General features: G+C 37.9%; 1 protein-coding gene across 2 annotated transcripts in view; it reads right to left on the bottom strand.

Annotated features, from left to right (window-relative positions):
• Positions 1-11,568: 11,568 nt before the first annotated feature.
• The window catches only part of LRRIQ1 (leucine rich repeats and IQ motif containing 1), a 119,688-nt gene continuing 117,415 nt past the window's right edge, over positions 11,569-13,841 (bottom strand). For both annotated transcript variants that reach the window (XM_085304960.1, XM_085304959.1), the window contains exon 26: positions 11,569-11,708. In XM_085304960.1, coding sequence (XP_085161086.1) covers positions 11,569-11,708 — 140 coding nt within the window. The remainder of the gene's footprint in view (positions 11,709-13,841) is intronic.

Genomic DNA, 13,841 nt, shown 5'->3' on the forward strand with positions numbered 1-13,841 from the left:
AGGGTGGAAATGCCGGCCGCGGCTGAGAGCGGGGCTCGGGACAGCCTATGTCCTCGCTGCTGCCCTCCCCAGCCCGGCTGACAAAAAAAGAGACAAGCTCCTCTCCCAGCGTCTTCATCCAACGTCCCCGGAAGCGACTCCACCCATTTCTCGCCTGATTATTATTATTATTATTATTATTATTATTATTATTATTATTATTATGTAAAAGTGTGAGATGAGATGTGAGATTAACACCTTGATCTGTATAAGCGTTCACAGTATCAGCGGGCTGCGGATTAAAGATTGGGAGCGAAGCAGATAGTAACCCGAGTCTTTAAATACATCCTCCTCCGGATAACAATAATAATAATAATAATAATAATAATAATAACGTGGAGTGGATTTATTATTATTCTTCGAGGGCCAAATTCTGCTCTCATTTACCTCTGTACAGCTCAGCTGACTTCAAAGGGAAGGAGAGATGTAACCTAGGGGAGAATTGGCGCCACGTATGACATTCGTTCTCCTTAAAAGCTTGAAAAGAGAAAGTCGACTTCAGTGGGCTAAAACCATTTAAAAGAGGTTGGACAYATCTCGGGGGAGAAGGCGGCAAAGTAAGAAAAAAAAAATCCTGTGCTGAGGTGAGACAGCTTTGAAAAGCATCTTTCTTCGGGGACTGATTCCCTCCGCCCGGCAGCCCGGTTATTAAGAGCTGCGTGCAGATGTGCCGCTGTGTTTCGAGAGATGGAGTATCTCCCAAACCTTCTGTGGAAGGGTGTTATGTGCGATGGGGAGACGTTTCGTGGCCAGAGGCGGTGCGAAGGAGCTCGCCCCGGCAGCGACGAGGAGCTCCCCGAGGGAAGCCTGTCCCCTGAGATAACCCCGGAGCGCGGCTTCCCTGCAGCGGCACCCGCAGGGCTCCTCTGCTAGAGGGCTCGCCTCCCCCCTCCTCCCTCGCATTCCTGCCCTTCCTGAGATCAGAAGTTACAGACCCAAACGTCGAAGTGAGGATCCCGAGTAAATTACAAGCGGCTTGCTGCTGAAAAATGAACTGACTTGAAAAAGAAAAGGGAGAGCCCCGTGAAGGACCAGGCAAACCGCCCTGGAAAAGGTAGTGGCTGCTGGTTCCCCAGCGGACGCTGTCGCTGCGGCTCTGAATACCAGTTTCCAGCCCAAACAGTGCCACTGCACATTTGAGAGGTCCCCTTAAGAGTGTCCCTCAAATTCTTACGTTAGTCTAAATAAAGTGAGAGAGCATTCATACAAACGAGTATCTCCCTTGTAAATGCGCAAGGATCTCCATCCCACTGTCCCTCCTCCCCATTTCTACTCACTTTTTTTTTTTTAATCATGGAAGTCAAGACACGGAAAAGATGCTTTTGTATTGGAATCTCTTTTAGACTTCTCTTTCCCCCAGAAAATGTTACAACACGAAATGTATTTGGCGACTGCATGGAAAGAAATCGTTGCTACCTGCGACTAGACTAAACGAATTTTAGGTTGTTTGCTATTATTCTTTCTCTTCCCTCCACATGCAGGAAAGTGGGAAGCCGTAGTTATGGAAATGAAAGCGGTGTTTTAGTAGGGCTATTCTGAGAAGGACAGTTGAGGACTGGCAATAGGGGAAAGAAGGAGAGCAATTCCCTTCCTGGTGTAACCCGACAGCTACGGCAGGAAGGAAGGTCTATGAAAAACGAAGAGAACTGAAAGTTATGTCAAAAGACAGGTGTCCAAATGGCCCAGTATTTCTGCAGATCTTCTGTTTTCTTTGCCAAGGCTTCACCTAGTCCCTCATTTCACGTTTAAACGCGGAGATTTTTATTACATTAGATCAATTCGGGAGTGAGGTTAAAGCGAAACTCACCGAGAAATGAACGCACCAGCTTCTATCACTCGGAAACTTTCTCCCGGCGCCGGTAAATACCGACCTGATCTGCAGAGGCGAGAGAAGGTGTGAAAAGACACTCAGCGATTCATTCTAAATCTCCCTTCCAGCGAAATGTGGGAAATTGCACGCTCTTGCTTTAAAATACAGCTTGACTGACTTAACATTTTCCTAACATCCTGTTTGCGAAAAGAATCATATGAAACCTTATTACTGCAAACACAAAATGTGAGATAAGATTCAAGGCAGCCTAAAGCAATCTGGGTTCGGGGGGTTGTTAGTTGGAGGAAGGGAGGTGGGCTTTTCTTTTCCATATATGTGGTAAGACTCGTTCCCTAATGCCTGAACGTGCTGATTATGCTTCGGATCTCCGCAGCTAGGCTACGTGAAAGGCCAGATCCTAGTCCCGTTTAAYGAACTTTCTTTATAAAGCGCAGTTTTTGTCCAGTAAAGAAAAACAAACAAACAAAATTCAGGTCTCATGTAGGTGGGTAGCCTACATGATTTTCCGGTTGGAGGAGAAATTTTAATYGACACTGTTTGGAATGACTTTATTGAAACCTGTGACATCATTACTAACAACGTAAAGTCCAAATGAACTACTCTTCTATTTGGTAATTTAATGCTAATACCGCACCGACAGAGGAAGAGGCTCGATAGTCTCGTTCATCCTTTTTAAGCACATATAGCGAATGTGGAGGTGTCGTTTCCCACTATGCTGGGCCCGAGCCTGGAGAAGAAAAGCCCTCCTTTGCAAGTTTCCGGCCAAGACTCGAGGAAAACTGGTTCCCTGGCTCCCAGGTTTTGTCCACAGTCCAGCCAAAACATAATGACAGCAATCATTTCGCGGTTCCTGCAGCTTGGCGYTTCGACAGTACCTCAGCTGTTAGGGAGGCTTCTTGCACGACACCTGCACAGATAAAATGAAGATGTCATGTGCTTCAAAGACCTTCTGAGGGGGGAAGACAAGAAATTGGGGAGTGGGTTCMCCTCTCCTCGCCTTAGAAAAGTAGGATTATTTTGAGAATTGGGCGAGCTTTGATGATGTTCTTCTTGCCACACGTAATGACTCTCCTTAAACCGTCTAACGTTTCTTTCAACACTAAATGGAATGAGATAACACTTAGTGTGTGGATTTAATCTTAGTCCCATAGGAAATCTCAGCAGAGATGCTCTATAAAACCAGAATAATCTCTTATCTTGATCTAGTTCAAATTATAAAGAATCCTACTTACATATGTGCTATAAAAACAAATCCTACAAGAATTTAATCGATACTTTATCTGTATGCTATTATAGATAGTCCTTTATCAAGTTTAGAAAGGATTTGAAAGTTGGGCCATGGGACTCAAAGCCCCATACAGTTTGGCACTATCGGGTGGAAGAGATCTGCTCCCAAAGATGCTTCCCGTATCCGATTTTTGCTTCGCACTTCATAAAAAGAGTCGGATCCAGTTTTCCTCTTCGGAATACAGAAAAGGTACACACAGTCCTCCTCTGCCTTCAGTGGGAGACAGCGCGGCTCCTGGAGGAAGTTTCTGTCCCGGGCACCTTTACATGGAGACAAATTTGGTGGCCGAATTAGCTGAGATGGGTTTGTCACTTCAGCAGCTGGATGTTCTCTTTGAAATCCAAATCCTCTCTCCCTCCATCTATTTATTCTGTGTAATAAATTATAGAGATATACGCAAAGCAAGCACTATGCTTCATACCAAAGAAATAGATGCCTAACCGAAAAGGGGGGAAAAAACCTTGAAAAATAAACTCACTAGTACTTTTTGCTTTTTTTGGTTGCTGCTCTCTCCTTCGAATTGCATYCCCCCCCCYTTTTTTTTCTTCTTCTTCTCCCTCCTCCTTCCCATATAAGCTTATGGAGAATTTTAACTTTAGGAGCCTTCAGGAAAAAAAAAAATTGTAAATCAGCACTCTTTTCCTGTTCTACTGTAGCGAACCAATTCAGCCCTGCATGTAGAGCATCGAGCACTAACGCACCTTTGTAAAAATGCATACCAAAAGAAAAGCCCTCCTTTGCAAGTTACATCGTCTTCTCTTCTGGTAGTTTGATAAATATTAGGGTAATTTCGGATATATACGGGCTACGTTACCGGAGCGACCCCGAAGCTCTGGATGTACCGAGGGGCCTGGAGAGTATGTGTGGGTGTGTGKGKGGGGGGGTTCCCTTGTCATCCCAGATAAATTGATTCTTTTAAGGCGTGAAATATGGCTTGACATTCTGGTTTCTAAGCACGAAGGTAAAGGAAGGTGTGAGACAGAAGAGACAGGGTCTAAGAAATAGATCTCTTGTTCAAGTTGGAGGCACTAACAAACGGATGCATTGAGCTACTTTGACAGGGACTGCTGGTTTTCAAGACTAGCTCGTTTGAAAAACTCATTGCTTTTTTCTATGCGATGTGTGCTAGATCCGATTAAATAATGTGTAATTCAGTGATGCTGAAAGCCACAGAGCAATTTTATTCCGGTCTTTCAGCCCTCGGTTCGTTCTGTACAGTCTCAGCCTTATTTTGTCCTTTGCTGAGAGCTGCCTRTATCTTTCAAAACGTGCATTAAGGCGCACCTATCCCCTACGAACAGGCTGAAGACTCTGCCCTTCTTACCAGAAACAGCCAGATGAATACAAAAAAGGACTTAGTGGTTAACCGATATGCTGCTAATATTTCATCCACGGGTCTCCCCCTCCTCCCTTTTTAAAACTTCAGCTCTTGGAAAAACAACATATTTTAAGCTTTCCACACAAATATTGATATTGGCAAATAAAGTCAGCCCCCAGTCTATGGTTAGAGACAGTCTTCTTTCTGTTTCTGCTCCGGGCAATCAAAATTAATCCACTGTATTACAAATTGCTGCGGAGTATTTCACTTTTCTTGACAAACCCCGTACCTGGGATCTGTCACCGTGAAAGACCTTTTCCCTAGCATCTTTGTGTGGTTTTTGCTTCTAGAGGATACCAGAGAAGGATGGGGGGGGGGGGGGCGTCTCCTCGCTCAGCTTGAAAGTTTGCTATTTGTTCCCGCATTTGTGCAGGGGCAAGACGATGTTATCAAGTAACCAGAGAAAAGCGGAGATGGGGTGAACGAGATGCCTTACTTAGCCTTCCTACTTGCAGAGCAAGAAGCTATCTGGGAAGAGAAAGCAGATCACCCCCCCTGGACCACAGGAAACCAGACGCGGTGCATTGCTTCGAGCCGCCCCGATAGTCTCCCTAGACTTCAGGCTAGGGAGAAATCATTTCGGCACCGCCCTGATCAAGGATCTGGGCTCCAATMGCCACAGGGCCAAGCTGTACACTACTTGAACTCAACAATTAAGACATTATCTGAAATTAAGAATGAATAAAARTAACACGACGATATAAAGAGGGTACTTAAAATGTAGCTCTTTGTTACGAGTTTTTATTCAGGTAAATATCACTGAGAAATCAATGGTACTGAGCCCGTTATGAGAGCGAAGCCATTGCTCGTAAAGAGGAAAACGAATTTATCTCTTGATRTTTTTCATACAGAAAACAAAAACGAAAGACCCCATAAATTTTTCTGTGCTCTTCCCAGGGTGCTGAGGTACAGCGCTATTGCTTCAGTGGACTAACACTGAATGTAGCACAACGAAGTGCATTCAGTTTSATCACGTTGTTTTTTGTACAAGCTGCAAACCAAGGATAAATTGAGAGGGAAGAAAAAAATTATCAGAAATTAGCATTTAGTTGAGACTACGTGTATTGCCGCCCTCATTCCTGTCGTTTGCCTAGTGCAACGTTTGCAGCGCTTGTTTTCCGTGGCACGCCTTCTTTTTTTTCCCCCCAAACTAAGCTCACTGCTTAAAGAAAAAATTGCTGGAGAACTGATTTAAATCACGTGAATGACAAATAACATATTAAGCAAACCAGAGTCGAACTTGTGTATTCTCTCAATGAATAACCTCTTGAATCTGCTACACGTGGTGATGGTGGAGAAAGCACGCAGTTTTGAAGGGACAGCTCGTATCTAATGATCCGCAGGAAATTAAAAGTCTCTTTTTTYCCCCCCTTGCATTCTCCTTTTAACAGTGTGTCTCACAAAAATAAAGAATTGACACGAAAGAGAGGCATTTTTGCTTATTGCTTATTAGAAATATAACTAAATAGCAACAGCAAGCTCCCCTAAAAAGTTTTGTACAGCTATCGCTGGGTAAGAAGATCGGACACTTTGGTTATGGCTTACCTAATTGGTGTTGCTTCTTGGCGTTCAAGCTTAAAGTAATATTTATCAGGAAAAATGCTAATCTCTGCTTTTTCTCTCGAAAATAATTAATAAATGAATTCCCTAAKAAAAGCCCACCCTCGGCTATTAACAAACATTTTTGATCACACCTAATCCTTGTCAAATCGGCATCGGTGTTAACAATGTTAAATGTTCTTGGTTGTCCCTTATTATTAAAGAGATGGTTATTGAGGTCAGTGCACATCTATCTGGGTATAGAGGATCCTCTAATGTTTGGATGCAAAAAATGAGTAGCTATATAAATGACATTGAATTAACCAAAAAAAACCAAACAAACTCGCTAATTCGAGGTCTCCATATCAACCATTCAACTGAAGATCTGTTTTGTCAATACAAAGACTCTATGGCATCAGAGTAATGGAGGAAGTCCATCTTACGCTTATATAGGAAAATCCACGTGTCCATCTGCTTTGTAAATGTAGTTCAATGTAGTTCAAAATGCCATTCATTTTCATTTCAATTTCTTGTAAGGACAGCCAATCTGGGGCAATTGCACACTATTTCTATTAAAATCTCTTGGAATTAACAGTTCCTGTCCACTGGCCATCATGGACACACAACATCCCTTCACTAACATCTCCCTGATGAGTTTTTTTTTTAGAGCTAATTCTCCTTCAACATGACTAGCCATCCCAAAAGCACTAGGAGGATGGATGGGGCTGAGGCAACGTGGTCAGCTCTTTTCTGCCCACCATTTACCTTGAGAATCAGTTCTCCACAAGACCTATGAATGATCTACAGTTACTTGCAGGCCACATGTGTGTCTCTTTCCTTGTACTAAGCATGTATCTCTGCCTCCATGTGAGAATGTTTTCTCATTTCTGCCTTAACCAGAACTATGTCCAGAACCCATCTCATGTATATCACACAGGCTCTTGGGAGTGTTACAGTAATTCAATGTGGGCCAAGATTTCCATTTTCTCTTTAACATCTCGTGCATGGAAGAAATTAGCAGTSATCATGGTTTGTGTTCTTCCTACAGACTACCAGTTAGAGCTCCTAGGCTGGGCTAAAGTTTTTCACAGTTCCTATAAAAAATGAAATTAGTTAATTTGTTATTCACTTACTTTCACTTTCACTGTAAAGAGAAACAAATCAAACTACAAAGTTTGCTAWTGTAAGTCTTTTTCAACTAGCACAGCTAAGTACAAACAGTTTGGATCTCAGATGTGAAATCTGGCAACTCAATCATTTATAATGCAGTTGAGATCTTTTCCTGCCTTTTTGGGGCTGTCCAGTAATAACTACTTTTCATAAGTGTTTTTCTCATTACAGAAAAACATGTTAAGGTATTGCAGGATACTAGAATATTAGCCTGGCTTCCATTAATGCTAAAACGAGTAACCTCAGTGCATGTCAAAAAAAGAATGTACCTCCATAAATACATATTTCCATAACCATGATGATGTGACACCGAAATCAAATGGATATTAATGCAGCACATTTCTCACAGAGGGGGAAATTGTTGTTGTGGGAGACGAAGTGGCAGCTTTGCATCCATGTGCCTAAGGCTGGATTTGGACTCTAGTTATGGAATATTTCTGAAAAATGTAAGTTTTACATGCAGGGCAGTCCTCTTTAATGACCGCAAAAGTTAGTAAATCATTATAATTAATGGTTAACAATCATACTTTTTTAAAGCCGAAACGTTACACTAACTGAACCTGAAAACAGCACTAGATTTCTTTCCTCTTTGCACCAAACCAAAGTCTGTGCAATAGATATATTAGCTCTTTGCTGTTTGGAGATCTCTTGAAACATTAACTTTATTTGRAAAATAATCTTCTGATCCAGCGGGGCTACTGTTTTAAAAAAGTGTCTAAATATATTAGGAGGAAAATCTGCCCGTTTTTCAGTGAGAAACATATCAGCATTTGTCACGTTTTGTCATCTGAATGAGCACCATTAACAAGCACCATTAACACCTCTTCCTGTGAGGGATTGATTGAGTACACTTTTTTTTTTTTTTTTTTTTTTTTTTTTTTAGGGAACCCTGGAGCAGACATATAATTTATATCAAATTCCATAAGACAGTCATAAAAAGAGGACATTCAGGCAAAATCCATTTCCTGTTGCAGCAGGTAATACCCCTGTTCAAGCAACTGGGCGTTTAAAGAATAAATATACTGGCAATGAGAACTAAGGTGCAGACGTAAGTCAGAAAAGAAAGGAGATGTCAGCGTTTCACTCCGAGGACAGCTCACACAAAGCTTTTCAATTCGATTTGATGAGTGACACCAATTAAGGGATAAATGCATAAATGCGTCTCCGTTGTTTCACTCTCAATTTTGAATGAATGCTTTTCTATATTTCCGAGACACGAACTTCACACACGCCAAGGAAGATTTTTAAGCGCTTGTTTGTTTACATGAAGTTYTTCCTCCTCTCTGTAAAAGGATCTACAAAGAAAAGACCAAAGCGCTGAGGAAATCACGCTAGTGAGCCTTTAAGAGATTTGGTGCACCACAAGGGCAGTAGCGCAYCTAGAAAAATAGCTTCGGGTATTCGTGGTTCAGGATTTGATGGGCCATCCTTGTGACTTCCACTAAATTGCCAGCATTCAGCTCACAGCCGCTCTGATATCAAAACAATTTTTCTAAGAAACTTACCTTTAAAAATATATTATCCTAAATGGGAATTGTTCTATCCGTATAAGAAAAAAATAACAAACAAAAACAAACAAAACCCGAAAAAGGAGGAAAAAAAACCCCACAAAAAACAGCTTTTTGTTTTGCAGGATAAAAAGTCATGTCATAAACTCCACATTCGTGTTACCACTACCCTTACAGAGTGTAAGGCGTGACTATGAGCAGCAAGCATTTGCCCAGATTTGGGGTTGCTTCAGCTTGTCCTTGAAAGCAATAAGCTTCTTTTTACTAGCTTAAATAGAATTTTGCACCTTGCACTTTTATCCATACTTGACCAGACACACTGTACTTCCAACATTGCAATTTTTAAAAAGTGTGTTTTATATAGTAATAAGACATCATATGCAACATATTTTGGCATGCTATATAACTTAATTTCTGTTGAGTGTGCTCTCTAACATATGCATGACAATATCAATTTAGGAATACTGCAAACTAAAAAGGCATGTTACTATGAAACTGAAAAGGCATGTGACAAAACACTGTCACTTCAATTTTTAACTTAGTAGATTGTATGTTAAAAGCTACTATTTTCTCTTTACAAAATCAAAAGCCTTAAAAATATGTTGTGAAAACATTTTATTTAGGCTTGGAGGTCATTCTCTTTCAGGAACATCTGGAGGGCAAAGGAAATCAGGTATAAACTTTTATATAGTGAATCTTTATTWTATAATAATATCTTATGAAAGCTGAAATATGTCCTTACTAGATTTACGACTACTGCATACTACACAATATTGTTATATATTCATAACTATATGATACCATATTATTAAGATATTATTATATTAAATAAGACCTTACAAATTCTGGAATACAAATATCCCTTATCACWGCTGTGGGGTGTGCAGTATATGTGGGGATATGCAGCTCTAGACCTACAGAAGGAATAATCTGCAAGAAGTGTTAAGCTGTAAGCTGCTTGATTTTGTATTGTGATCTCCAGTTAATATAYGTAACAGCGGTGCATGTATTTACTGACTACACTGCCATACATAATGGCAAGCATTTCAGCTAAGAAGATTTTTCCTTCAGAACTGATATCCTTGATGATACAACTAAAACCACAGAACATCAGTTTTTGTGCAGCARCAACATTTAAAAGGCATCATATAGCAGACTGGAATATCAGATTAACACTTACTACATACTTTGGAAAAAAATTACATAATATAATCATCTAATGATATTTTATATCCTACTGACAACAAGTAGGGTTCCCAAAGCCAGGTTCAACAACTTGCATTAATCATCATCCCTCAGAACAGTCATGAAATCTTTTCTGAAGTAAGCAGCACTGACTTTTCAAATTTAARATGATAATAAAACCAGTGCATTGATTCAAATGAGCAACCTCTCCCCCCATTTTTATTAATTTTAAATAGCAAAGGATTCRATATAAAGTTATCAGCTCTAACAGTGGAAATTTTCCATGGAAACAGTCATCTTTGAAGGTTAAAATAAATGCAAGTGTTAAAAAAAACGGAGATAACTGCTTTCAGCCCACGGTCATATGTGCATGTAAACATAAAAAGCACTTCACAAAATAATGTCATATGGAATTTAAGTATATTTTTTAAAACAGCCACAACACAAGAATTTATGTTCTTTACTAACCGAAGTTTCAAGCCCCATTAGCTTCCCCACCTCTCCCTCAGTCTGTAGGGGGCTGAGGCTTCTCAATACTGGACAAAAACAGATGAGGAAATACCAAAGACAGATTTCTCTAGATCCAGTTAGCAACTTCTACCATCTAACTGGAAAACATTAAAATAATGTTAATCTTTGAAATCAAGGGACCTTTTCTGTCCTGTATGCAGATGGACAAAGCATTCACTGAAAGTAATGAGTAAGGTATCCATTTTAAGGTTTCTACCTCAAAACAGCATAAACAGTAAACAATAATATTTCTTCTGTTTGTTTCTCTAACTCTTTGTACCACAAAACTTTTAGGTATGAGTCTGAAGGAATTTGGCTACGTGAGCAAACTGAGTTGGGTTACCAGTGTCTTTTAGATGCAATGTTAAACTAATCCAGCACTAAATAAGAGCACGGTAAATTTATTTCCATTCTTCAAAAAAAAAAGAAAAAAGAAAAAAGAAAAAAAGAAATCTTTGAAGGTATATAACTTTAATAGGTTGCTTTATCATATTATTTCCATAATTTAGGATGAAAACTCAAGAGGACTTTTTATATTATTAGGAACAGATAGTTGCATCCCCACCGTTTATATTTCTAATGTGCTGTGAATTTTTGCTAATTCAATAAAATATTTTAAATAGACTTCTCCAAGAATGGCATTACTGTTGCTATAGCCAGCTTACAAGTATACATTTTATTTGAAGGACGATGAGGATTTAGCGTTTCRATATATGACATATACATCCTATAAGCACGAACCATTGTTACATTTCCACATTTTAACCAGTCCTTATAAGCAAGCCTAAACTTGYTCCATGTTTTCCATTTTAACAATTCTTATATAGTTAATCGACTCTGTATTCCATGCCACATGAACACATAAGCAATTGAAAACACAAACTATGATAACTTATTGACATAARTTATTGAATATAAAATATTTGCACCAAAAAAGCCCATTGCAATCCATGTATAATAAAATAAGTCTTATGTAGTTAATTGAAATTGTATATATATATTGGTAACAAACTAGAATCCAAAAAAACCTGATATTTACAGACTTTAAAAGAAACAACTTTCCACATGCTTTGGAAATCAAAAATTCAATTAACTCAACTTGCTTAATATTCTCCAACATTCAACTAATATTTTTAAGCTTTTGCCTTTTTTTGCCTGTTCCCCATCCTCCGCTGAGTTGCACTGGATGGTCTCGAAATGATATCCGTTCTTTACGAGATGGACTCAAATGCGATCTTTCTGGAGTAGATATATTCTTTTCTAAACAATAAACAAAAAATGTGAAATGAAAATAAAACCCCAAATTTTATTTCATTGCATTATTTTTACTATAATAATAAGCTATTCATATATATCTAATATGACAGCATATGAATTTTATAATTACGCTTTTTCTTAGTCTTTTTAAAAGTAATATAGGGTAGCATTTTTTAAAAATAAAGTATTTATGAAAATAAACAGCAAAATTACTACACAATATTGCTATATTTTTCAAAGTGCCACTACCTGTCCCTTTTGAAAATATTTTCAACACAGATGGAGACACACAGTGCTTTTGATAGAGAAATTAGTAATGCCATGTAGTCTTTCAAGTGCACAGAGAACAGCTTCAGAAAGTCTCTCTCTCTTACTAATTATTGCTTTAATAAGCAGCATTAAAGCAATAATTAGTCCAAATAAAACAGATATTTCTCTTATRGAAGCCCAGCAAAGCCTTCTTCTCTTGGCGATATCTTACGTTTTGATGACAGATGAAAGTGCTGAAGCAAATTTAAGAGCATATAGAAATACATTAAATAATCATATTCCTTGTCATATATGCAAACATCTGAGTAATTTAGCCAATAGTTTCTACAACATATTAAAGTATTTTAATAGATAGAATAAGCTGTAGAGCTGACTAAAGTTATGATATTTATTCTACACAAACCAAAATTTTGCATATAGAAATATCTTTCTTAGACATGTATAGCAATCTGTGGAAGACAACTTAAACTCAGCAAGAGGATGACATGGTGCAGTGTTCATAGTATAGTAATTTGATAGACATAAGATGTGTATATATATATATATATATATATATGTATATGTATACACACATACGTATTTATCACCATGTTTATCTAACTTTATGAAATACATTTTACAAATGTATTTTGCCACATATCACAGGAAGACATTACAAGTTATGTATTTTTGATACTTTTTTATATTTCATTTTTCAGTACTTTTTAATAGCCAATTCATTTTTTTACAATAAATATTCCCCCAAAAATTAAAATGGAAAGCTTAAATATTATGCCTGAACATAAGTCTATCTACTAATACATGCACAATAACTACAAATTTCAAGGACTAAGACCTTCCCTACTTTCTTATGGATGCTTTTCTGTAGTCTAATAGATTTAAATAACAGGAGATTTTCCCAACCTACAGCTCCCTCTTTCTAAAGTTACTAATTATGGCAGCTGTACCACACTAACTAGTCCTCTCTTTTTGCTGTTAAGAGCTTTATTTTCTATGTAATTCTTTTTTTTTTTTTTTCTTCCTTTCTGGCTCAATAGACATCAATTATTTTTTCTTCAAATTGGTAGTTAACTCCAGGCCTACCTGATAAAGATTTAAAATACTAGTGTCTTGTTTTTATAGGTGACTCATTTTTTTTTGCCTTTACTTAATTTATTTTCTCTTTTACTTAATTTATTTAAACAGTCAACTTTCCATTAATTATTTTGACTGGGAACAATAATGTATTAATTGAAGGCTGAGATCCTCAGAGTAGCAAATTCAGTAGCTAATTTAGTAAAGTTAATCCATAAATCTAGTAAATCCTAACATGTTAATATTGTTATGAAGGATGCCTTCTCTTTTAGTTTAAAGAGTTTTTTTTTTAAATTGCAAGTGTTGTTAAATAGCAAAAAGATTTAAGAAAGTAAAATATGTTCTTTGTTTAAAATCAGGAAACAGCTATTGTATATTTAAACTGGAAAAGAAGTTTAGGGCTAGTGTATGCATGCGACTAACTCTCCTACGCACTTATCTACAAGATTATACTAATGATAAAGGTAAATTAGACACACTAGTTGTTTATGTCTGTTTTTTGATGAAACAAACATTTTTGTTTAAAAATAACAATAAAATAARCATTCCCTTTAAAAATAGAATAAATACAAATGTCAGAACAAAAATAATTATAAATTTGAAAGTTATCTTAAAAGGGATAGAGTCAATTTAGCAAAACGTGAAGTCAACTACCTTCCTAATCACCTAAGCTGGATTCTTTCTGGACTAATAACTTCACTTTTTTGAAACTCTCCATATTGCTAAATTTTATTTTAATGATGGACTTCAGAAATCTGTAAATGTAGGATTTCTTGCTTTCCACTTATAACC

This window comes from Rhea americana, unplaced genomic scaffold (genome assembly GCF_003343005.1).
Source record: "Rhea americana isolate MKP2758 unplaced genomic scaffold, rheAme1 scaffold_214, whole genome shotgun sequence".
Lineage (NCBI taxonomy): Eukaryota > Metazoa > Chordata > Aves > Rheiformes > Rheidae > Rhea > Rhea americana.